The sequence below is a fragment of the Pan paniscus genome, chromosome 3 (assembly GCF_029289425.2).
Source record: "Pan paniscus chromosome 3, NHGRI_mPanPan1-v2.0_pri, whole genome shotgun sequence".
In the NCBI taxonomy this organism is placed as follows: domain Eukaryota; kingdom Metazoa; phylum Chordata; class Mammalia; order Primates; family Hominidae; genus Pan; species Pan paniscus.
Window position 1 is genome coordinate 97,630,627 of NC_073252.2, and position 23,721 is coordinate 97,654,347.

Sequence of the window (23,721 nt, forward strand, 5' to 3'; positions counted from 1 at the left end):
TGCATTAAAGAGATTCTCAACTCTTCAGTAATTACTTCAGAACCATAAAAAGGCATCATAAAGAAGGAACAGATATGCGCTCCATAGTCCAAAAGAAATGATTTATTAAGTCTATCAAACTGATACTTCCTCCTAAAATTACTACATTCTTTCAAGTAACTAATTTAAACATAAAAGCTGCAAATAGAGGGTAACCTACCATACACAAATTCTGATAGATTGACAGTATATTTATGAATATGTGCCCTCACAGATATATAGGCAATAGATCATAAAGATGTTGATGTGACTATAAAATTAAAAAACTGAAAGGTCAGAAGGCACATTCTAAAGAATATAAAATGAAAGAAAATGAAAATATACTAATACAGTAAAATTATCTAGAAACTACTGAGGCTTTAAAAACAAAAACAAAAAAATCACATACACATTTAAATCTTCTTACGCAAAATCAAAAAATATTTCCTTACAAAGTTTAAAGGGCTTTTTTTTATTATTATTATTTAGGTCCAAAAAAAAGTTTTTAAAAATCACAACAGAAATAAGAGAAAATAAAATGTTCTTCCAATTTCAATATTCTATATAGCACCTCACTTTCTCCTAATTTTTCCTTAAACTAAAAGGAAACCAGGTAACATTAGTGTGGCAGAGAGTTCACTGTAGATTCAGTGTGATTTTCCTTATCCTGCTTTTCTTCATGTGGTGAATCTAGTTCATTTCTGCTATATTCCTCCTCACTGGAATCACTGTCCGATCCACCTTCCTCCATCCTGACAGACTGATTGTCATGAGAAGCACTTTCACAGGCTTTGTCTGTGGGAACAGCTCCTTTCCGTTGGGGCAAGATAGTAAAAAATGCTTCTTGCCAGTCTCTTGTTTCCAGGTATTCCAGAATAATTTCAAACACTGCAATAAAGACAAACTCCGTACATTTCTTAGCCAAGTTCATCACAATGCTGCACAATGTCTTTTAAAATACATTGCCTTTGTGTTAAGAGTGCTAGTTTGTCCTAATAACTACTTTGTTCTTATCTCTTCTTTCTATTGTCTGTCAAGCCCAATTTGCCCCAAGGTACTTAAGTCTATTACCTCCTATCTAGCTTTTTCTCAGTTCAGTTCTTAAGCACTCAGAAATTTACCAGTATCCCATGTCAATTATAATCAATAAAGACCTTTTCAGTTTCTCTCCTACTCTTTTTTAGCCCCTTCACATCTTTATCCTTTACATGCTAACAACCTAGTTAGCATTCACTTAACTTTCTTCATGTTTCCTGTAAAGAGCCACTCACACTAGGATCTCCTTGCCTGCTTTTTTTTCTTTTGTTTTTCTTTTCACATTGGTTGTAGTCAAGAGTATCAATATTGTCTCCAGGGTACTCTCACATCAGCATACTGCTGAAGGGCTAACCTGAATTACTTTGTGGAAAAAGTAATTTCTACTATATATCAAAGGTTTTAGAGGCAATTCATTTGTTGAATCGATAATTTCATTTTTATAACTCCCTAGAACCTGCTATATAGAAAGTAGCACATAAAAAGTTTAATAAGTAGTTGTGTATTGACTAAAAACTCGGCTTAAAAATTTTTTTAAAGCAAAGTCCAGGCAAAGACCGGTACAAGGATGTCTATTTCAATGTTATTTGCAACAGCAAAAAGAAAAAAACACAATTCAACCATAGTAGAATGGTTAAATAATTGTATATTCAAATGATGGACTACATAGCCATTAACAACCATTTTTAAAATTTATTTATTTGAGACAAGGTCTCACTCTGCCACCCAAGCTGGAGTGCAGTGGCACAAACATGGCTCACGGCAGCCTCCACCTCCTGAGCTCAGGTGATCCTCCCATCTCACCCTCCTGAATAGCTAGGACTACAAGCACCCACCATCATGCCCAGCTAATTTTTGTATTTTTTGTAGAGATGAAGTTTCACCACGTAGCCCAGGCTGTGTTCTAACTCCTGGGCTTAAGCAATCTGTCTGCCTCGGTCTCTCAAAGTGCTAGGATTAGGATTACAGGTGTAAGCCACTGTGCCTGGCCACCATTAACAATCATTCAATGACATGAAAAAATAAAGTAATAAAGGAGAGAAAATATCCCAGATTCACAACATTGTATGTAATATAGTGAAAATCCAATTATGTAATAAATAATAATATATATACATAGGAAAAGAACTAGAGGTCAACACCAAAAAGTTAACACCAAGTATTTCTGTGTAGTAAGACACAGCTAATTTTTTAATACTTTCGTACATTTTCAAAATTTTCTAATACACATTATTTCTGTTAAACAAATTATAAATTATTACTTTTTACAATTTTGTCTCCAGGAAGGTGTAATACTTTCTACTTGTTCAAATACTAAATGTAATATTCTTTCTCACAATGTTCGCTCAGGTATATTTTCAGTTTATCCCTTACAGCTTACCATGATTAACTGCCAAAACTTTTCGACTATTCATCTTCACAAAATTTCCAAGTGGGAGCTGTGCATGATTGATTCCATAATCTGACGCTTGTTTATATGTGAGTCCCTAAAACAAAGACACTATGACTTCGACAAGAACATTAAATTATTTAAAGTTTCTGTAATAGTATAAATAATTTTTAGATAAGATTTATAGTTCAGAGAATTTATAGTTCAGAGAATATTATCTGAATGGGGGGTATGTGTGTGTTTTACTGCTCATTTGGAAACATTCTCTTGACAATAAGTATAGTCAATGTGCAGAGCATTTGTTTTAAGCTCCTCAAGTTACAAATGAGGAAACCAAAGACATTATGTTTCCTGCCGAGTTACAAAGCTCCTCAGTGGCAGAATCACGAGAAAAATCTGGCTCACATATCTCCTAACTCAAATATCTTTTCCCCATTCTACCCTGCCTTTATCTCAGCTTAAAATACAGTCCTGCACTGCATAACAAAGTTTCAGGCAATGACAGATTTCATATACAGTGGTAATCCCATAAGATTATAATGGAGCTAAAACATTCCTGTCACCTAGTGACTTTGGAGCTGTTGGAACATCATACTGCAACGCATTACTCATGTGTTTGTGGTGATGCTGGCAGAAACAAACCTTCTGCTCATCACATAAAAGTACAGCACATACAATTATGTACAGTACATAACACCTGATAATGATAATAAATGTTACCTGTTAGGTATTTACTATACTTTTTATCGTTAGAGTGTACTCCTCCTACTCCTAAAAAAAAAAATAATAATTACATATAAAACAGCCTCAGGCAGGTCCTTCAGGAGATATTCCAGAAGAAGGCACTGTTATCACAGGAGATGACAGCTCCATGCATGACATTACCCCTAAAGACCTTTCAGTGGACTAAGATGTAGAGGTAGAAGACAGTGATTTAGATGATCCTGACTCTATGTAGGCCTAGGCTAATGTGTGTGTTTGTGTCTTAGTTTTTAACAAAAAAGTTTAAAAAGTTGGAAAAAAAAAGAGGAAAAAATTTTTTTTAATTTTAAAAAGTTAAAAAATTAAGAATAGAAAGAAGCCTATGGAATAAGGATATATGAAGAAAATATTTTTGTACAGCTGTATAATGTGTTTACGTTTTAAGCTAAATGTTATTACAAAAGAGTCCAACAGTTTAAAAAATTAAATTTATAAAGTAAAAAAGTTACAGTAAGCTAAGGTTAATTCATTATTGAAGAAAAAATTTTAAATAAATTTAGTATAGCATAAGTGTACAGTATTTATAAAGTCTACAGCAGTGTACAGTAATATCCAGGTCTTCACATTTATTTGCCACTCACTTACTGACTCACCTAGAGCAACTTGCAGTTGTGCAAGCACCACTCATGGTAAGTGCCCTATACATGTATACCGCATATACCTGTATTTTAAAAATCTTTTATATCATCTATGTTTAAATATGTTTAGAAACACAAAGACCTTTATGTTACAATTGTCTACACTATTCAGTACAGTAACACTCTGTATAGGTTTGTAGCCTAGGAGCAATAGGCTATGCCATACAGCCTATGTGTAGTAGGCTATACCATCTAGGTTTCTGTAAGTACACTCTATAATATTGATATCGCTAAATGATGTAATTCTTAGAACACATCCCCATCATTAAGCAACATACGACTGAACTTAAACTGAATTCCTATGGAAGCACCATCATTCTTCCCGTAAGTGTAAAAAAAAATTAAATTTCAATTAGTAACACTACTTTGCACAAATGACAAAGACAAATTAAATGAAAACTTGAGAAATTTTAAATAACTGACAAGTTTTATTTTTCCCTGTCAATTAAAAAAATGCAGAATATGAATTTCATCTCTTCTCAAAATTAAAATCCTTGAAACCTATGTCCAACCAGAACTGAAATGGTCGAAAAACAGAGTACAGGAGAAAGAAAAGCTCAATTTGTCAACTGATGGTTTGCATACTTGGTGGGGGGGGCAGCAAATAATAATAGATTGAAGCAGGTGCTTTTGAAAACAAAATTGTTTTAGTTCAGAGAAACATAAACATGAGAAAAAATGTGGTTCTATATAAATAACAAAACAGAATTTTTCCACTAAGAAAAAAACAAAAAGGCTAAAAGATCATTCTGATAAAATTCCCTATGATGCAATAGAGCTGCAACTGTCCAATTGGTAGCCATGTGTGACTACTTAAATTTAAATTGATTACAATTTTAAAAATTCAGTTCTTCAGTCATACTGTACACATTTCAAGTGCTCAATAGCCACAGACCTAACATACTGGACAAGCAGATACGAAGAATTTTGCATGCTGCAATGTAGCTGGCGAAGTACAAAATGACATTTTCTTTCAGAAAGTGCATTTCTGTAATTTTTCATCCAAATAAAGGTATGGATGGGAAGAGAGAAAAGTACAAATGAAAGATAATAGAAAAAACACCCCATGAAAATAACATATTTAAAAACTAGTTTAAGTTCCAATGGCTTAGCAATTGATTAGCAGCAGAATCTTCTATCAGTATAGCATTTAAGCATGTGGACTCCAGAACAATCAGCCTGGTTTCAAATAGCTGCTTTGTCACCTACTACTGTTGATTTTAGACTTAATTTCTCTGTGCCATGAATTCCTTACTTGTGGAACGTAAATAATAATAGCCCTAATCTCACTGGGTTGAGTGAAGATTAAGCAAGCTAACTTATGTGAAATACTTTGCTTAGCTCAGAAGGTGACTGACATATAGTAGGCACTCAATAAAGATGAGCTATCATTAGTATTATTGTTACTTTCAGGAAATGGTGATATATCAATTTTAAGAACAAGCAAAAGCAAAAATAAAAATTTAATAGTACCTTGTGATGGTTGTGATCTACTAATCCTCCAATCACATAGGCCTTTGATTCATCTAATTCCTTCAGTATATTAGGTGAATCTGACGTAAGGTAAATCAGGTCTTCTTTCTTTATGAGTTCACTATAGTGCTCTGGTTTGATATGGATATCCTTTAAGACAACAGGGAAAGAGGTTACTAATTAATAAGACCTTATGAAAGTTGGCTAAAAATGATTATTCTCTTTTCCCAAAACAAATCCATTCAAAAATATATGAAACAAAGTTTGAAATAATATAATTACAATGCATTATTTTGAATTTACTACATCGATTTCTTATATCTCACACTTTGATCATTTAAATAGCCTCTTAATTTTATTTCCTCCTTGTTGGCCTCAGACCCCTCCAACCTACTTCCACACACTGATAGCAGGCTCATTTTCTAAAAACACTACTTTCAATGTTTTATCTTTTTCTGTGGGATAAAATCTGAAATCCTTAATTTAAAAACTCTTTCCTGAATATGGCAGTAATCTACTTTTCCAACTTTATTTCTGTTCCAACAAAACAAATGCATTTTTACTGCCACATATTTGCTCACATTGTTCTATGACCAAAGAATGCCTTCTCCAATTACTTCCTCTCCATCTACATGAATCATGAAAGGGAAATAGCTGGTCACGTGCGGTGGCTCATGCCTGTAATCCCAGCACTTTGGAAGGCTGAGGCAGGTGGATCACAAGGTCAGGAGTTCGAGACCAGCCTGGCCAACATGGTGAAACCCTGTCTCTACTAAAAATACAAAAATTAGCTGGGTGTGGTGGCGGGCTCCTGTAATCCCAGCTACTCGGGAGGCTGAGGCTGGAGAATTGTTTGAATCCCGGAGGCAGAGGTTGCAGTGAGCCGAGATTGCGCCATTGCACTCCAGGCTGGGTGACAGTGCAAGCGACTACGTCTCAAAAAAAAAAAAAAAAAAGAAAAGAAAATAGCTTATAGATTTAATTAATTCCATGTATCTGTTTCTACAAAGAGACACACATTTGAAAACTTCTTCACCAAAATTGTCAGGTCACAGGTACAAAATTGAACAATAGCTGGCAGTCATGAATTGTAAGCCACACTGATTGCATAAAAGATGTATCACCAGGCTCAGATGACATTTATCCATAATTTTTAATGAAACCAAGAATGAGGCAAAAGAACTCTCTCCTAAAATGTATAATTAATAAATAGCCAGTTTTCTGGAAAATGTTATATTACAAATTTAAGGCCCCAAGAGGAACCTGATTAATTAGAGACCAATGAATCTCAAGTCTCTCTGGAAAGGTGATGGTATAAATGATAAATTTAACAAGTCGCAAAATAACTGAAAACATGCCTCTTTTAATTTATTACACTAGTTCTTGGAAAAATGGGCACAAATACAGGATTTGGTAAATATACTGTACTTAAAAACTTAAAAGCCTTTGAAAATGTTTCATACCATAGGCTATTAATAAAATAAATGCCTTTGTTATGGAATTAGTGAGTGTGAAAGGGAAAGTGTGTCACTGAGAGAACTGACTTTGAGAAAGAAAAAAGGTATAGGGATAACCCAGTACTTCCCTAAATAGGATCAAGTTCCTCAGGGACTGGTACCAAGGCCAATCTATTTAGTCACCTTTACCAATGACTGAGAACAATTTGGTCCAATAGAAAAAACTGTGAGGCCACATAGGCAATTTTAAATATTCTAGTATCCAAATTTTAAAAAGTGAAAATAGGTGAAATTAATTTTAACAATTTATTTTATTAATACAGTATACCTAAAAGTTTATCATTTGAACATATAATAAATATTTTAAAAATTACCTAGGAGATATTCACATTCTTTCTCTTTTGTGGTACTGAGTCTTTGAAATCCAGTATGTATTTCACATTCATAGCACATCTCAATTCACAATTCAGACTGTCACATTTCAAGTTCAATAGCCACATGCGGTTAGTGGCCAGCACAGAGTAAGAAGAAACAGAATGCAGGCACACTTCCAAAATTTAGAGTGACTTCATTTTTATAGGTAACATATAATGTATAGCTAGTATGTTAGGGAGAAATGATATAAAGGCCCTTAAAATTATTTCTTTTTAAAAATACGTTTTAAAAGTTGACCATAAAATAGGGAAGATTTAATGAGAACAAATACAAGCTACCAGATGTCTCACTCCCTTCTTCAGCATCTCTGATTTGTAATCTTAGACTTAGGTTCAGAGATTGCATCTGGAGATTGTTGTATTAAGTAGCATTATATAGAATTTAGGTACAAAATGTAGACCTTTAGAAACATAAAAATACTTGGAATTATGTGAGAGTTTATCTGTTTTAATTACCTTCCAGTTGACCCATCCTTTGTCATTTTCATCCATGTTCTTTTTCAGCTGGCCTCCGTGGCTTGTCAAGTAAAACTGATAAAAGATTTGTAAGTATAGAAAAAGAGAACAAATGACCATTTAAGTCTAATATTTTATTTCTCTCATCTACTTATCTGACGATCAATGAAACACAAAATATATTTATTCTCATTTATCTAGAAAAAAAATTTGTGACATGCTTTGAGCAAACAATAAACTGTGGTAGAAATAGTACGTTTTGTGTGCATGTTTCATAACCCAGTAGCTGCAGTATCCCATTTACATTTTCATCCCAAGTAGTTATAACATGCCTGTACCTTAATCATCACTTGTCTACAAACTCCCTGCTTCCATGTCAAGTTCCCACTCCTTTTTTTTAAAACAATACAAAGTCTTCATAATTTTTCTTTGATTCTAAACCCTGACACCTATTTAAGTTTGAAACAAGGGTGAGAAGGGGTCTAATACAGATAAAAATGGGGATAAAAGGACTATCAGAGAAGTGTGATATGAGACTATAAAACAAAAAGTACAAAAAACAAAAATATAAAATTACTATCACTTGGTAAAAACAAAATATCTAACCAAAATATATTAATAGTTCCTGGTTCTTAACATCAGTGAGCCAGTATTAATTTTTAGGTCACCTAGAATTCCAACAGAAAGATGTTATTCTTAACAGTAGCCAAATAGTCTCCCAAATCACTCCCTCACCTCAGCTTAAAAAAGACCTGTCAAAACTCTCAGTGACCCAAAAGAAAACTAAAAACCTTTAAGTAGACAAAACCTATACAACAGATACCACGACATATGTCAAGCGGTGGCAGCCACAGCTTCTGCCTCTCTGTCCAATCTCTCTCCCACATTGGAAGTAATTGTAAACTGAAAAACTGGTATAAAAATATATGTATGTCCCACAATGAAGATAACAACTACAGGCAATGAAAAGGCCAATTTGTATAAGACTGATGATTACTGGAAAGAGTGTGTCTAAGATAACATATAAAAAGATGTTTAAAATATTTTCCTTTATTTCTGTCAAAAAATTTTTTTTCACATAGGCATTAAACAAGATTACCTGTAAGACTACTGCAAAGACTATAGGAATTATCTATGTCTTTTGCCACAAAAGATATCAAAGAAAACTAGAGTCTGCTTTAAAATCTTCACACATACCTGCACAGGATGCAGTGCCCGTCGGTTTTCTGCGTAACATCGTTGAATCTGCTTATGAAGTTTCTTAATGTCCTATCACAGAGTTCAATTTTTAAAGCAAAGTTATTAAAATTGTCTATGGCCATTCTATGATCTTAAAGGAATGGAATAAGCAGAAGGGATGACTATATACATACAACTTTTCTTCTTAAATACAAATGCATTCTGATAAATGTTATTTGATTTCCTTACATACTAGCAAAATTACTGTAAGTTAATGCTCTGTAAGTGACCCATTATTTCATATTTTGTATTTATTTAAAATGCTAGTTCATGAAAACGGCTACTCTCTTAAGAGACAACAACAAGACTTTTAGAGCCATACTATTACTATTTTCATGTTTTACCAACAACACTGGTAAAACCCCACAGATCTTTATGATTAATAAGTAGTTAATTTAGTTCTGTCATCTAGACTACGAAGTGTGTGTTTGTCTCTCTTTCCTGTCTGCACACATACTGACACACACACATACACACATATATAAATATACATATTTATTATATCAATGCAATTTGCTAGCTAATTTAACTTAGGGGAAAGTTTGAAAAACTGAAGATTCATTTCAATACACAAATTTACATAAAAGGGATATTGCATATTAAAACAAAAATGATTCGACCTAATTCACATACAAGATTTTTCTGACAATGATTCATGATACCTTTAATACCATCAAGTGATCAAAACTACAGTCAATAATAAGGCGAAGGGTGCTATGAACAACATCTCTTCGAACACGTTTTCTGTCATGTCCATCTGAGTTTGATTCCATTTGACACTGTCGCTCTAATTTTTTCCTCTTGCGTTTTTCTTTTCGCTTTTGTCTAAAATTAGTAATTGAAATAACATTTTGTTATTGTGTATTCAGTTATTTACAAGACTCTTCTAAATAAACAATTCCTTTTAAAAATCATCAGGTTAAATCATATGAAATTGTCACTTCTGTGACCATTCAAAAATGGGCAAGTATTAGCAGTTTTATACAACCCATCTAAAAGCTTCAGATAGGAAGGAAATGAGCTTCCAAAAATGATCTAAAGCTTTCTATCTAAATCCTAACTATACTATCTGAATAGTTTCATTTGTTATTGGTATCATACTATCCCTAACCTTATAAATACTGAGTTTGAGTTATGACGAATTTTATTTTCATAATTTACCTATATGATTTTTAAGCCACATTTATAAGGTATAGAAAAAAGCAAAATAAAATTGTTCATTAAAAAAATTACATACTTTTTCTCTAATTTACACCAACTACAGTTTATTTTCTCTCCATAAATTTTGGCATTTATTACAACGACAAATTTAGCCAAACTGCTTTCACCAAAACCTGCAACAGTTCTTGTGGCAAAATCAATGTTAGGCCAAAACTTGATCTTTCTGAGTTGGCTGTTTTTATTCCATAACTAGCACACGGACACTAATTACATCCCTTATCTAAGTCAGTTGTTTCAAAAATTGTGCTGCTACTCATAATAAGGTTCTGCATTAGAAAAAGTGTTGAGTGCAAGATCATCAACAGTGCTAAAAGAAACCCAAACAATTTTAAAGAATAGTTTTAACAGCCAGTTGACAGTGTTAGCTAACAATATACGTTGTTAGCTTCAATTTTCTTCTCTTGCGTTTTTCTTTACGCTTTTGTCTAAAATTAGTAATTGAATTTTAAGCAACACAATTACATTTAATATGCCAAAGGGCTATGCAAGGTCTAACATTCCATATCTCTAAATAGGAAGAGAGCATATACATTTTGAAACACATACTTGCGGAGTTCCCGTTGCTCTTCCCATTGTTTCTGTTTTATTAGTTTTTTCATTTGTCGTTTAGATATTGGTTCACATCCTTCACCTAATCTTGGCTTCTGGCTCTCCTCTTGATCTTCATTTATGCCTTGCTTTTTGTCAACATTAGAAGTTTCAATAAATGCTGGCAACATTTCAGATGACATTATTTGGTGCCTCTGAAAAACAACTTTTGACATGAATAGATAATTTACAAGCACAAAAAAGTTAAAAAACTCAAATAATCAATATGATTAAAGTTAAACCATAAAATAATAGAAATAAAACTTTAGACAAATAAATGTCATTTAATTGTAAATATCATTTAAATACCATTTAATATCAATTAAATATTCAGCAATGCTAGTAAAGGTCTAAAGAAATGGGGTGTTTCATACACTACTGGTGGTCATGGTACAATTTTTCCAGAAGGCAACACATATATATGTTTTAAGAGCTTCAAAATCTCTATTTAGACACCCTTTGACTCAGTATTTCCTTAAATTTCTGTAAATAAATCAGAAATGCACACAAAAATGTGCACAAGAGTATATGCAATGCAGTGTTATTTTTAACAGTGAAAAGTTAGAAACCTCCTGAATGTCAGTGAAAGGAAACTAAACAATTACGGTTAATCTATAACATGGGCAAGGAATATTAAGCAGCCAGAAAAACTTATATATCCAAAAATATTTAATGATAAGGGGAAACGGTTATACATTAAACAAAATCAAAGAAAACAATATATACATTACGACCAACTTTTTAAAAAAGGTATACACACACACGTTTAATTCTTACCCACAGTTTTCTGCATTTTCTAAAGTTATATAATGAAAATATATTGTTTTTAATAAAACAAAAAATTTTAAAAAGAGATGAAAAGCATCTTTTCTACAGTCTTTTTTAATGCTGTAGAATGAGGGAAACTACAAAAAGACAGAACTGATTTTTAAAACTGAAATCAATAACCAAGAAATAAATTCACTTGATACAAATTAAAAATAGGGCAATCAAAATGACTTTAAAATAAATTTGGCTGAAATATTTCAGAGAGGTCATAAGGGAATAAGAAGTATAAGAACAAAACAGAAAGTTGTGATATAAAAGCAGGCTTTACTAAAAAGTAAAACAAGAATCAGTGAAAAAGAACAGAATCAGTGAAAAAGAATCTGTGAAAACTAGGAAATGAAGACATAAGTTCAATAGAAGAGACAAACTCCAGATTATCTGGAGTCCCAAGAAGTAACTGATGACTTAGAAGACAATCTGACTCAGGATGCAGACACAAATAGAACAGAAAAATAATATGGAGGAGCAGTAAAGACTTGGATAACAGAATAAGAGAGATACAGGAAAAAAAGGTAATTAGAGATAAACATATAGCCTTGAATGCATTCATTAATTTTTTTAAAAAAAGCTAGAAAGTAAGGTAAGCATTCAATTTAAGAAACTGGAGGTGGGGAAACTGAATAAGCCTAAAAAGGCTAGATGGAAAAAAATTTAAAAATATGTATTTTGATCCCCTGGATCACTTTTATTTTCCTTTCTTTCAATACACAATACATTAAATAAAATTCAGCTATGCAGGTATCCAAAACGACACCGAGTGGAGGAAACTTAAAAGCACAATTAAAATTCACAGGAAACAAATTGCTCTCTTCATGAAATAATAATATTCCAAGAGAGTACATTTCTGTTTATCAGTGGCATCATTTTCAGTTAGTTCTCTATTTTATTCAAAAACGGCATGTGTTGATTAGCTCTATGTGAAGATTTTTTTTTTTTTTTTTTTTTTTTGGAGACAGAGTCTCACTCTGTCACCCAGGCTGGAGTGCAGTGGCGCGATCTCCGTTCACTGCAACCTCCACCCACTGCAACCTCCGCCTCCCAGGTTCAGGCGATTCTACTGCCTCAACCTTCTGAGTAACTGGGATTACAAGCGCGCGCCACCACGCCTGGCTAATTTTTGTATTTTTAGTAGAGAAGGGGTTTCACCACGTTGGTCAGGCTGGTCTCGAACTCCTGACCTCATGATCCGCCTGCCTCGGCCTCCTGAAGTGCTGGGATTACAGGCGTGAATCACCAGGCCTGGCCTACGTGAAGACTTTTTAAAGAGCAATGTAATGTTTTACAGGTCATGTACACCAGGGGGAGCATTTGCCTTTCCTATCTAAGAAGTCTTAAGTTAAATTTAATATGACCTGTCATAGTACATTAATGTTTCAATCTCTCAAACACAAGGAAAGGTCATGAGATGGTCAACATCTTCATCATCATCATCATCATCTTTTTAAAAACTATTCCTAACTAAGAAAACGACTGTACTAAGTGAAGTTTTTAGGCTTTAAATAAGCCAGGTGCACTGAGACAAATGGAATGCAACAAAAATGATGCTAACCTGATATCTTATAAATTATTCCGTATAGTATACTTTACAAAGATATCTACCAACTCGCACTGTCTACACTATACAATAAGTATAATGTATATCTACACTGCACTATGTACTAGCGTGTTCAGATTACCTGTTAAGCAAAACAGCATTTTATTAGGTATACTTGCTTTCTAATTGTTTTAGTTTGGGCAATAATTTATAAAATTCCATGGCAGAGTTTTTCATTCCTTTCTCACATGCAGTGATGCTCACAGTACATTTTCATTCATTCAACCAAGTTCAACAAATGTTCAAGAACGTATTTTACAGTAACTATAAAAATATTTGTGTGAGGTCGGGCGCAGTGGCTCATGCCTGTAATCCCAACACTTTGGGAGGCTGAGGTGGGCGGATCACCTGAGGTCAGGAGTTCAAGACCAACATGGCGATACCTCGTCTCTACTAAAAATACAAAAATTAGCCAGGCGTGGTAGTGGACGCCTGTAATTCCAGCTACTCGGGAGGCTGAGGCAGAAGAATCGCTTGAAGCCGGGAGGCAGAGGTTGCAGTGTGCCATGATCGCAGCACTGCACTCCAACTAGGGCAACAGAGTAAGACTCCCTCTCCAAAAAAAAAAAAAAAAATTATATATATATATATATATGTGTGTGTGTGTGTGTGTGTGTGTGTGTGTGTGAAATTTTACTTCTGCATAAAATTTTAAAAATTTGTGGGGTTCATTCGCAGACATAGGTTATCAAGTGGGCTTACAAACTATCTCACTTTGTAAGGCAAGGACACATCCTACATCAATGAGCACCAAAAGAAAAAAAAAAGTTTTTTAAAACTGCATTAAGTTATGGATTGGGATAAAATAAATAATCGTCGTTAATTTATGACAGTCTCCTTTTCAGAAAAATCTCAACGAATGTGGGAATAATGCAGATTGGAATTAATGACTTGACAGCGATAGCAAAGGAATGCCTTTTTTTTTTTTTTTTTTTTTTTGAGAGGGAGTCTTGCTAGGTCGCCCAGGCTGGAGTGCAGTGGCGCAATCTCGGCTCACTGCAACCTCTGCCTCCCGGGTTCAAGCGATTCTCCTGCCTCAGCCTCCCGAGTAGCTGGGACTACAGGTGCGCGCTACCACGCCCAGCTAATTTTTGTTATTTTTAGTAGAGACGGGGTTTCACCACGTTGGCCTGGATGGTCTCCATCTCTTGACTTCGTGATCCACCCGCCTCGGCTTCCCAAAGTGCTGGGATTACAAGCATGAGCCATCGCGCCCGGCCTTTCTTGTTTGTTTGAGACGGAGTTTCGCTCTTGTTGCCCAGGCTGGAGTGCAATGGCGCAATCTCGGCTGATTGCAACCTCCGTCTTCTGGGTTCAAGTAGTTCTCCTGCCTCAGCCCCCCCAGTAGCTGGGATTACAGGCATGCGCCAACACGCCCGGCTAATTTTGTATTTTCAGTAGAGACGGGGTTTCACCATGGTGGTCAGGTTGGTCCCGAACTCCTGACCTCAGGTGATCCACCCGCCTTGCCCTCCCGAAGTGCGAGGATTACAGACGTGAGTCACCGCGCCCGGCCAGGAATGCCCTTTTTAAAGACATGCGGACTAAACGTGGAGGAGCGAAAAGCCCTTTGTTCACTTCAGTTGTCAAGCCTTTTGGGCAGAGGGTTGGGAATGGAAGGGGCAGAGGAAATTCTTTCAGAAAGTGACAAGTAATGTGTTGCCATCCTCTTCATATCTGTAGAAAAATTCCCAAATTTAAAGTATTTCAGTGAAATCAAGTAACACTTCGATCTTTATAAAACTGTCCTCAGCTCACAGCACCTGCAGCAACTTCCCCTCGGGCTCTCTACATTTCAGAGAGTTCAGCGACGTCAGCCCTTTGCAGGAAAAATGAGGTAAGGCAGCTTTAGAGAGGTAAAGCCCACGGTCTCTAGCCACGAAGTGGCAGGGCCATAACACGCTTTCCGGCCCTTTAGAGTACAGATTTCCCACTGATTCTTTGCAAACTCACTTTTCACATACTACGGGCCGATGGCAACCCCAAAACACGCGCCGACGGAAAGCGCCCCACCACGGGGCGGAGCCTCGCCCACTATCCCTTCTAGGCTCCCAGCCAGCAAACGCATTTCAGAGACGGGATTAAGCTGTCTCTGGCGAACCAGGGAGCAGCTGGGTAGGCCGCGGGGGGCGCCTGTCATCGACGTCATTTCCTTCAGCAAGAGCGCCGCAGGCAACCACTTCCACACCACTGCTCCCCTCTCCCCCGGAAGCCCTTAGGGGGCTGTGTGGCACGCGCCCCTTTGCGTCCAGAGAATACCATAGTGCGGGGGAGCGCCAACCAGTGCCAGGACACTTACCGAGCTGAAGAGTTGACAGGGAAGTGAAATCTCAGAAAGAAAGCCTTTCTGGGTTGGCCTGGTTACGGCTCACGCTTCCTTCCACAGAAACTTCAATTCCCAGAGGCAGGGGCGGTAGTTACACGGTGGAGGCTACGGCGGTTGCGTCTTACGTCATCGAACTGCGCCCATTTCGAACCCGCAATGGAAGAAAGGGGAGGGGTTTATGCGGGGCGGGGTCTGGAGTTAGTGTTTTGGGAGTGGGAGGTAGTTACAGTGATGTCTGTTTTTTCCCGTTCAAGAATTAAGTGTGTACCTGCAGACGTGTATTCATTCATATATTCTTGTGAGTATTGGATGAAGGAATTAAGATAGTCCCACTGTTAAAAATGCAAAACAACGAAGAAAGGCTCCTAATTTTTCTGTGTTGAAAATGAGAGAAAAACATCTCTTGCCTATATTATTTTTAATTTATTCAGAAAATTACCATATCACATGATTTTACATAACTCAAGTGGAAAATTAAATTCAAAAAGTGAGTCAGATTCACAATAAAATGCATTTAAATTTAGAATCTGTAAGGCTTTTTTATGGCTGAAGTAAAACAGCCATAGCTTTACTCTTTATTCATTCCTTGAGCTATTTTTCCTATGCTGTTTTGCAAAACACCAGATGACATTTCATTGTTTATAATACTTGACCTTATATAATCTTTTTGCTATATATAGATCATGTCAACTGAGAGAGAAATGAAATACAATCCCGTAGATTGTCGTTTTCTATTTAGTTTTTTTCTCCTCTACTTCTAATAGGTGATTATTGCAGAATTTGAAGGTAAGAATGAGGTTTGCATCTTGAATAGAAGACTGGCTTCTCATATAGAAATAATTTTGAAGTAAATTATCCTTGATGCTTGAAGATATTTGAACATGTTTAAAGGCTTCAGTGAATAGAAAATTAAATCCAGAATTTGAGATTCTCTAAAAGAGCCGAAATTTCTTTGACTTTAGTTACAAAACTAAAGTCACTCTTGCCATAAGCCCTTAAATTTTACTTGAAACACTGTGTCAGCTATAACACTGTTGTGAGTCCCTCTTCTGTTTCTTCCTCATCTCAAACCTAAAAGATCTTTGTTAACTGAGCACTGGCAAAAAAGTCTGGATCCACTTCTGATCTGTTAGTAGGGCATCTTTTTTCAGCTGCCTCCATATGAGGGCAAAGAGTAGCTGAGGGAGGATTAGTAATTGGATATGTAGCCCTTCATATGTAGGTCATTAAATTCAGGCTGGCAAAGTGATGTGCCAAATCTTTCCACAGCTGTTCAGTTGCTCCTATGGGATCTGTTTTATAAATAATTATACAGTTTTTTCAGAGTTAATACCTGGCATCCTTAGATATTTTAAACAAAGTTTTAAAGCAAAAAAAAAAACTTCATATTCTAATAATGAAGTCAATAAATTTTCTTTTGACATAGACATTTAACTTTGTAGTCATTTGGTGCAAAATTTAAAATGATTCTATTATTAATCCAAAGTAAGCACCAAAAGAGCACCAGCAAAAGTCAATTTAACAAAAAATTGAAACATATAGAAAGTTTAAGACGGTGAAATCATGTGAAACAATATTTTCATTGATTTGTAAAATTATGTATTTATTTATTTGACACATGTATCGAGTTCTATGCGTTTTGTCTTAGTATTGGTGATACAGAAATGACGAAATCATGCTCTCTGTGCTTAAGGAATCCTTAATCTAATAGGGGAGCCAGCAGTAAATAAATACCATACAACATGTACTTGAGATGCTTGTACTTTGAAAGAAGCAACTAAATGCTCCTTGAGGCAGAGGACATAGTTTTGGAGATTAAATAATTTTGTTTCATCTTGGAAAGTAAGGAGGAGTTGTACAGGTGTCAGAAAAGTGAAGAAGTTTAAGATATTGGGAACAGTGAAAGCAAAGACCTAAGCGTGTCATAGTTTTGCACATGACTGAAAAGCTGTGGATAGAATGAGGAAGAAGGAGGAGATAATAACCCTAAGGGCTTCTCTAACTTGGACAACTGTAGGAATGCAGTAACATTAACCGGGTCATTTAGGGAATACTGGAAGAAAAATAGGTTTTGAGGCCGGGCGTGGTGGCTCACGCCTGTAATCCCAGCACTTTGGGAGGCCTAGGCGGGCGGATCACGAGGTCAGGAGATCAAGACCATCCTGGCTAAAACGGTGAAACCCCGTCTCTGCTGAAAATACAAAAACTTAGCCGGGCGTGGTGGCAGGCGCCTGTAGTCCCAGCTACTCCGGAGGCTGAGGCAGGAGAATGGCGTGAACCCGGGAGGCGGAGCTTGCGGTGAGGCGAGATCCTGCCACTGCACTCCAGCCTGGGTGACAGAGTGATACTCCGTCTCAGAAAAAAGAAAAGAAAAAGAAAAGAAAAGAAAAATAGGTTTTGAAAAAATAGTTTTGTTTTAAAATATGTGCATTCTGGGGAGTCTGCAGGACATCTGAGTAGAAACAGATTTTAAAAAGAATGAGCACATACTTGTAGTTTAAGCCAATATAAGAGGTTGGACTCAAAGAGATACTACTCCATGGGTTACAAATGCATAGTATCTATGGGGACTGGAAGGTAGCAAATGAGAGAAGCGTCTAGAAGGAAAGTATCACAAACCTGAGAGTGCAATTCCTCTTTAATCAGGGTACAAGTTCCAGGAGAGAATATGGGCCTAATGGCACCAGATCTCATTTTTTTAAGAACAGCCATAAATATGAAATCTGGTTTTAAAGTGTTGGCAGCTATTTTGTTTGTTTTAAAATACTGAGCAGACTAAATAAAATATGTCTGTGGGCTATATTCAGACAGTTGGCAACCAGTTTGTTAAATTGGGCCCTAGTTGGTAGAATAAGAAGGAGGCTACAGACAGAACTAGAACTTTAGGACATAAAAATACAGTAATAACTATGATTATGAACCCCTCCGTAAGTTTGATTTCAAAACATTGGGCAATCATTACAAATTCCATTATTTTAAGCTTAATTCTAAGTCTTAGGATACTCTTCAGCAAGTTGGGAGTGAGGAGATGTGGAAATAGAGTAACACTTGTGAGTACTTTAATTTCAGGCTAGGAAAGCCAAAAAGAAACCCATTTTTAAACATGACTTGAAAGGTAGCTACAAGGAAGAATCGACCACTCATCTATAATCATTTCAACCTGCATTTCGACTGACTCCAAAAATACAGAAAAAAACCTTTAAAATGTATTTGTACATTTACATACTTATACATACATATTACTCGTATCCTCCCACGTAATATATGAATATTGAAGACTCTGGGAAGGTGATTAGACAGGCGGTGTAGTCTGTGAACTTCCTGAATCTCCTGATAAAAACAGGTAAAGCATCTAGGATAGACAATAACAAAATCCCAGAAGATAGCTATAACATAACTAGGTGAAAAGGAATCCCTAAAACCTCAAAATATGAACAGGAAGGAGCAAACCCAACTTAATATCAGCAACTGTGTAGGAGGGAATAGTGGGAAGACAACAGGTCATCTGAAGACCCTCAGAATGGGAAGGCCCCAAAACTGCCAACAAATAATCACTAAAAAACAGAGGAAACCAATGTGAGGTCGGCGTCAAAACTGGCAGGTTGTTCAGCAGACTCTAAGCTCAGCTAAGTGTGAAGGAATGAGGAGGGTCTGAAGCTGCTGGAGGGATGTGAGGCCTGTAAATTCTCGAAACCAACAAACTGGAGCTCCGTTCTTGAACATAGCCCAACACTAGGGAGAAACTGCTGAAAGTAGAATCCAAATTGAACAGAACAGAGACAATAGGGGCCAACAAAAAAGCAGATGCAGATAAAAGTGGGAGAGTAGAGAGGAGACAGATCTCAGAAAATATGAAGACATGTGTGTCATTTTATGAAATATTAGAAAAGGAACCTCTAGAGCCATGAAACTGGAAAAGATATTCTACCCAATCCTCCCTCTTAAAAATACAGAATAACTTAATTAGCCTAAAAATATACCACAGAAAAGGATCATGGTTGAATTTCATTTAAAGTTGCTATAATAGAAAAGAGAATATGAAGCAAAAAAAAAAAGTGGATGAAAACTATAATGCAATATTTCAAAACAGAGAGCAAGTTTTAAATAATAGAAAATATTAAAGAACCACATAAAAATGAAAATGATTCAAAAATGAATATTTGAAGATGAATAAAAGAACTCAGACAATAATAAGAAATATAGAAAGCACACACATATATTCACCATTGTACTGGAAGTTCTAACCAGTGCAATAAGATTTAAAAAGAAAATAAAAGGAAGGAAGAAATAAAACCATTTGTAGATGACTGAATGTCTGTCTAGAAAATCCCCAAAAACATACCAAAAAAAGACACTCACTAAACTAATAAGCAATTATAGTAAGGTCACATGATATAAGGTTAACATGCAAAAGTCAATTGCCTTCCTATATAGCAGCAGTGCAGAACTGGAACTTGAAATTAAAAAGAAACAACCCCTCCAAAATGAAATAGGTATAAATCTAAAAAATTTGAGCAGAATCTACATGAAGAAGTTGCAAAACTCTGATGAAAGAAGTCAAAGAAGATCTAAATAAATGGAGAGATATGTGTTCATAGATTGAGAGACTCGATGCTGTAAAAATGAGCACACCTAGAGTCCAGATCTTGGTTTCTAGTACAGTTCTTCAATAAAGGAAACCAGAGATTCTTGGAGAAATGACTGATTCTAAGATTGGAGTAAAAATGCACAAGATGAGCTGGGAGCATCTTGCAGTGCCAGATAATAAGGAGATGCTAAAAACCAAAACTAAAACCAGAACCCAAACAAAACACATTTATGGGGTATGTCAAAGGAACACGGGGCCAGCTGAAGGAACTCCCAGTGGCTAAAGATAGAACAATTGTTGCAACAAAGAAGGATTCAACCTTAACCCAAAGTATAAATTAAATATCCACAAGTCCTTATTGATATAGTGATTAAATAAATCAATGGGAAATTAAAGACAAATTTCCCATGTGGAGGAATTCAAATAATTTACGTAGCTACTCCACCCTCAAGGAGGAGGAACATAACTCCTCACTCCATAAATGTGGGATGTACATAGCATTTCCTTCCAAAGAGTGCACTATGAAAAAAAGGGTGAAGAAAAACAATTAACTTTACAATGGAGAAATCTGACAACACTGCTGAGCCAGGTGATCAAAGTCAATGTAAATAGAGATAAATCATGTTGATATTATGTACTTCTGATGTAATGTGGTATCAAGAAAATAGCACTTTACCTCTGTGGTATTCCTCCTCCAAACTTAACAACCTCAGTCAAATCATGAGAAAAATACCACAAAAATTCACTAGAGGAGTATCTTGCGAAGTATCTGACCATTTCTCCTCAGAGCTATTACAGCCAAGAGGAGCCTAAAGATACTTGAGAACTAAATGTAATGTACCCTGGATGGGAGATTGGAAAAGAAAAAAAGAATTAGGTAAAAACAAAAGTAACCTAAATAAAGTATGAATTTTAGTTAATAATATATTAATATTGGTTTATTAATAATAACAAATCAACTACACTAAGTTATTAACAGAAGTAACTGTGCAGGCTATATGAGAAATCTTTATTATTTTAGCAATTTTTCTGTAAATCTAAAACTGTTATAAACAATAAACCTATTTTAAAGTAACATATACATTATACAATGTGAGAAAATATAATGGCAAAAAAAGAAAATGCAAGCACAAACTATATTCCGTCTCTCAGGGATAATAATTATTAAGGTGTTCAGTGAATATTGTTCTAATCCTTTTTCTGTGCTCATATGTATGTATATTGTTTAAACAAGAAATCTCAAACCATATCTACATCTGCTGTTTAGCAGACTGCTTCCTTTACTTACTAAGATATGGTAAATATACTATATTTACAAGTTTACATATTTTACATATACCAAACTATACAAAATACACACTTATATAGTATTATTTTAAAATGGCTTCATGGAATTCTGTTGAATTGATACGCCATAATTTATTGAACTATTTTTGTCATTAATCAAACATGGTATCCAAATTTTCACTATACCACAAAGTTCCTTGTGACACCATTTTTAATGGTTTTTTTTGTGCACTTTATGCCTAACTCCACAAGACACTATTATTAGAGCCAGTGTGTTTCTCCACCATACTTTCTTTGCTCTTCATCCCTTCTTGCATCTCAGATTTTATCTGGGGTCAATTTTTTTCTAATTGAAGCAGATTTTTAAAGATGTCATTTGGAGGAGTCCTTTACTGGTAAATTTTCAGTTTTAATTTTTCTGGAAAATCTCTATTTCAAGTTTATACTTAAAAGACATCTTTACAGAATATATATAGAATACTTAATTCACAAGTATTTTCTCTCAGCACATTGAAGACAACATTCTAATGTCTCCTAATTTTCATTGATACTGTTAATAATTTAGTAGTTGTCTGCTTCTCTTTCTTCTTGAAAATAATCTGTCCTCTCTATCTAGTTCCTTTAAATATCTTCTCTCTCTCTGATATTCTGCAGTTTAATTATGATGTATCTACTTGTGTGTATGTGTGTTTAAAAATTATCCTGCTTAAGACTTATTGAGCCTTGTGAATCTGTGGATTGGTATCTGTGATAGGCAGACAATGGCTCCCCAAAGATGTTAAATGTCTTAATCTCCAGAACCTGTGATATTCTAAGTTAAGGTTGTAGATGAAATTAAAGTTACCAATCCACAGACCTCAGGGTAAAAAGATTATCCTGGATTATTTAGGCAGGCCCAGTATAATCACAAGGATTCATAAAACGGAAGAGGGAGACAGAAGAGATGGTCAGAGTGATATGAAGTAAAAAGGATTCAGCTTACTCTTGCTGGATTTGTAAATGCAGGAAGGGACCACGAGTCAAGGAATGCAGGTAGCTTCTAGAAGCTAGAAAAGGTAAGGAAACAAATTCTCCCCTAAAGCCTCTAGAAAGGGATACACCTGCCAATACTTTCATTTTATCCCTGTGAGACCAGTGTTAGACTTCTGACCTCCAAGAGTATAAGACAATAAATCTGCTGTTTTAAGCCACTAAGTTTTGTGGTAATTTGTTATGGTAGCTATGGAGAACTGATACAGTGCCTTTCAATAGTTCTTGGAAATTCTTCAAATATATTCCCCAAATATTGCCTTTGCACCACTCACTCTATCCTCTATATCTCTTGACCTCTCTTTAACATTTTTTATTTTCTTATTTTGGTAATTATTTAAAACAATTGGCTTCTTGTTCCACTTCAAATAAATTCATATTTTTATATCTACATATTAAGAATTAGTTCATAAATGTAATTGTTGTATCATATATACTTTAAAAGGAAAATTGCATTTATACTTGGATATTATTATATTTTAGGTTTTGAAATTTCTTTTTTTAAATGTCCGATAAATTTATTCTGATCAAAATTAAAATCTTATTGTATTTACAGTAGTCTACTAAAAGAGTTTCCATCAATTCTCTCCTTTAAATGCTAGCAATTCAGTTTTGTGTGGTCAAAGATAATTTAGAATCCTTTTATGGTAACTGATATGATACAAAGGATTTTTTTGGTTGTTGTCAAATTTGTATGTGCATATATATGTATAGGGGGTAGAAAATTTGGTTAGTGACTCTATTTTGGAAAAATGAATGTTCTTTTTGGAGTCTTAGATTCCCAGTGTTTCAAACCAAGTTTGCTTTTGATAAGGAATTCAATGAATCTTTATTTTCTTGTAGAGAATTTTTAAACAATACCTTTCAAACTATTGTATGTATTCCTATATAATTTTGCCTTGGAATAAAAAAAGTCATCACATTAAGAATATTTTTAACTTAAGAAATTTTTTCAAGATTCTTTCAAAATGCTAACTCCCTCATTGATTTGAAAATACTTTTAGAGTTTAAACTATTATGACCATGTAGGGATAACTTAAAGTGTCCTTCTAAATTTTTTTTTCATTAATGTCATGCTTCTTTCTAAGAACAAAGTGTTTCAATGTTATAAACAGACTGTTTTTTCACATAGCTTTCATACATCCTGACTTTCTATATCTAGTAGGGTAATACATTTCCTTCCAACCTTTAGTGGGGTGAAGTTCATTTGTCTTCTAATCTAAGAAAATACGTTAACTCCTGACAACCTCTGACACTCAACAGAAACACAACTGTACTTTGGAATTAATCATCCATTTTTATTTCATAGTCTCCTTATTTATCAATGCAAATGGAAGTATGGCAAATATTTCACAGTG

At 35.1% G+C, this 23,721-nt stretch overlaps 2 protein-coding genes across 6 annotated transcripts in view; one reads left to right on the plus strand and one right to left on the minus strand.

The window, feature by feature from the left end:
• Positions 1–82: 82 nt before the first annotated feature.
• On the minus strand, positions 83–15,597 carry TRMT10A (tRNA methyltransferase 10A). 4 transcript variants are annotated; one of them, XM_008955324.5, is made up of 8 exons: positions 15,433–15,597; positions 10,670–10,866; positions 9,565–9,727; positions 8,861–8,932; positions 7,664–7,738; positions 5,317–5,466; positions 2,435–2,540; positions 83–906 (listed from the first exon to the last, which is right to left on the minus strand). In XM_008955324.5, exons 2-8 carry the CDS (start codon positions 10,852–10,854, stop codon positions 638–640), a joined length of 1,020 nt encoding a protein of 339 aa, XP_008953572.1. In that variant the 5' UTR covers positions 10,855–10,866; positions 15,433–15,597; the 3' UTR covers positions 83–637. The 4 variants fall into 4 exon arrangements, with proteins under 4 accessions (XP_008953572.1, XP_003829981.1, XP_008953574.1 ...); XM_003829933.5 differs by having other exon boundaries at positions 10,670–10,877; positions 15,433–15,590; XM_008955326.4 differs by lacking the exon at positions 15,433–15,597 and adding an exon at positions 15,087–15,332.
• The window catches only part of MTTP (microsomal triglyceride transfer protein), a 59,404-nt gene continuing 51,249 nt past the window's right edge, over positions 15,567–23,721 (plus strand). The window contains exon 1 of one of the 2 annotated variants that reach the window (XM_034958944.4): positions 15,567–15,757. In XM_034958944.4, coding sequence (XP_034814835.1) covers positions 15,616–15,757 — 142 coding nt within the window. In that variant the 5' untranslated portion in view covers positions 15,567–15,615. Of the gene's footprint in view, positions 15,758–21,993; positions 22,390–23,721 lie in introns of those variants that run through there. The other variant, XM_055111660.3, reaches the window with a different exon arrangement.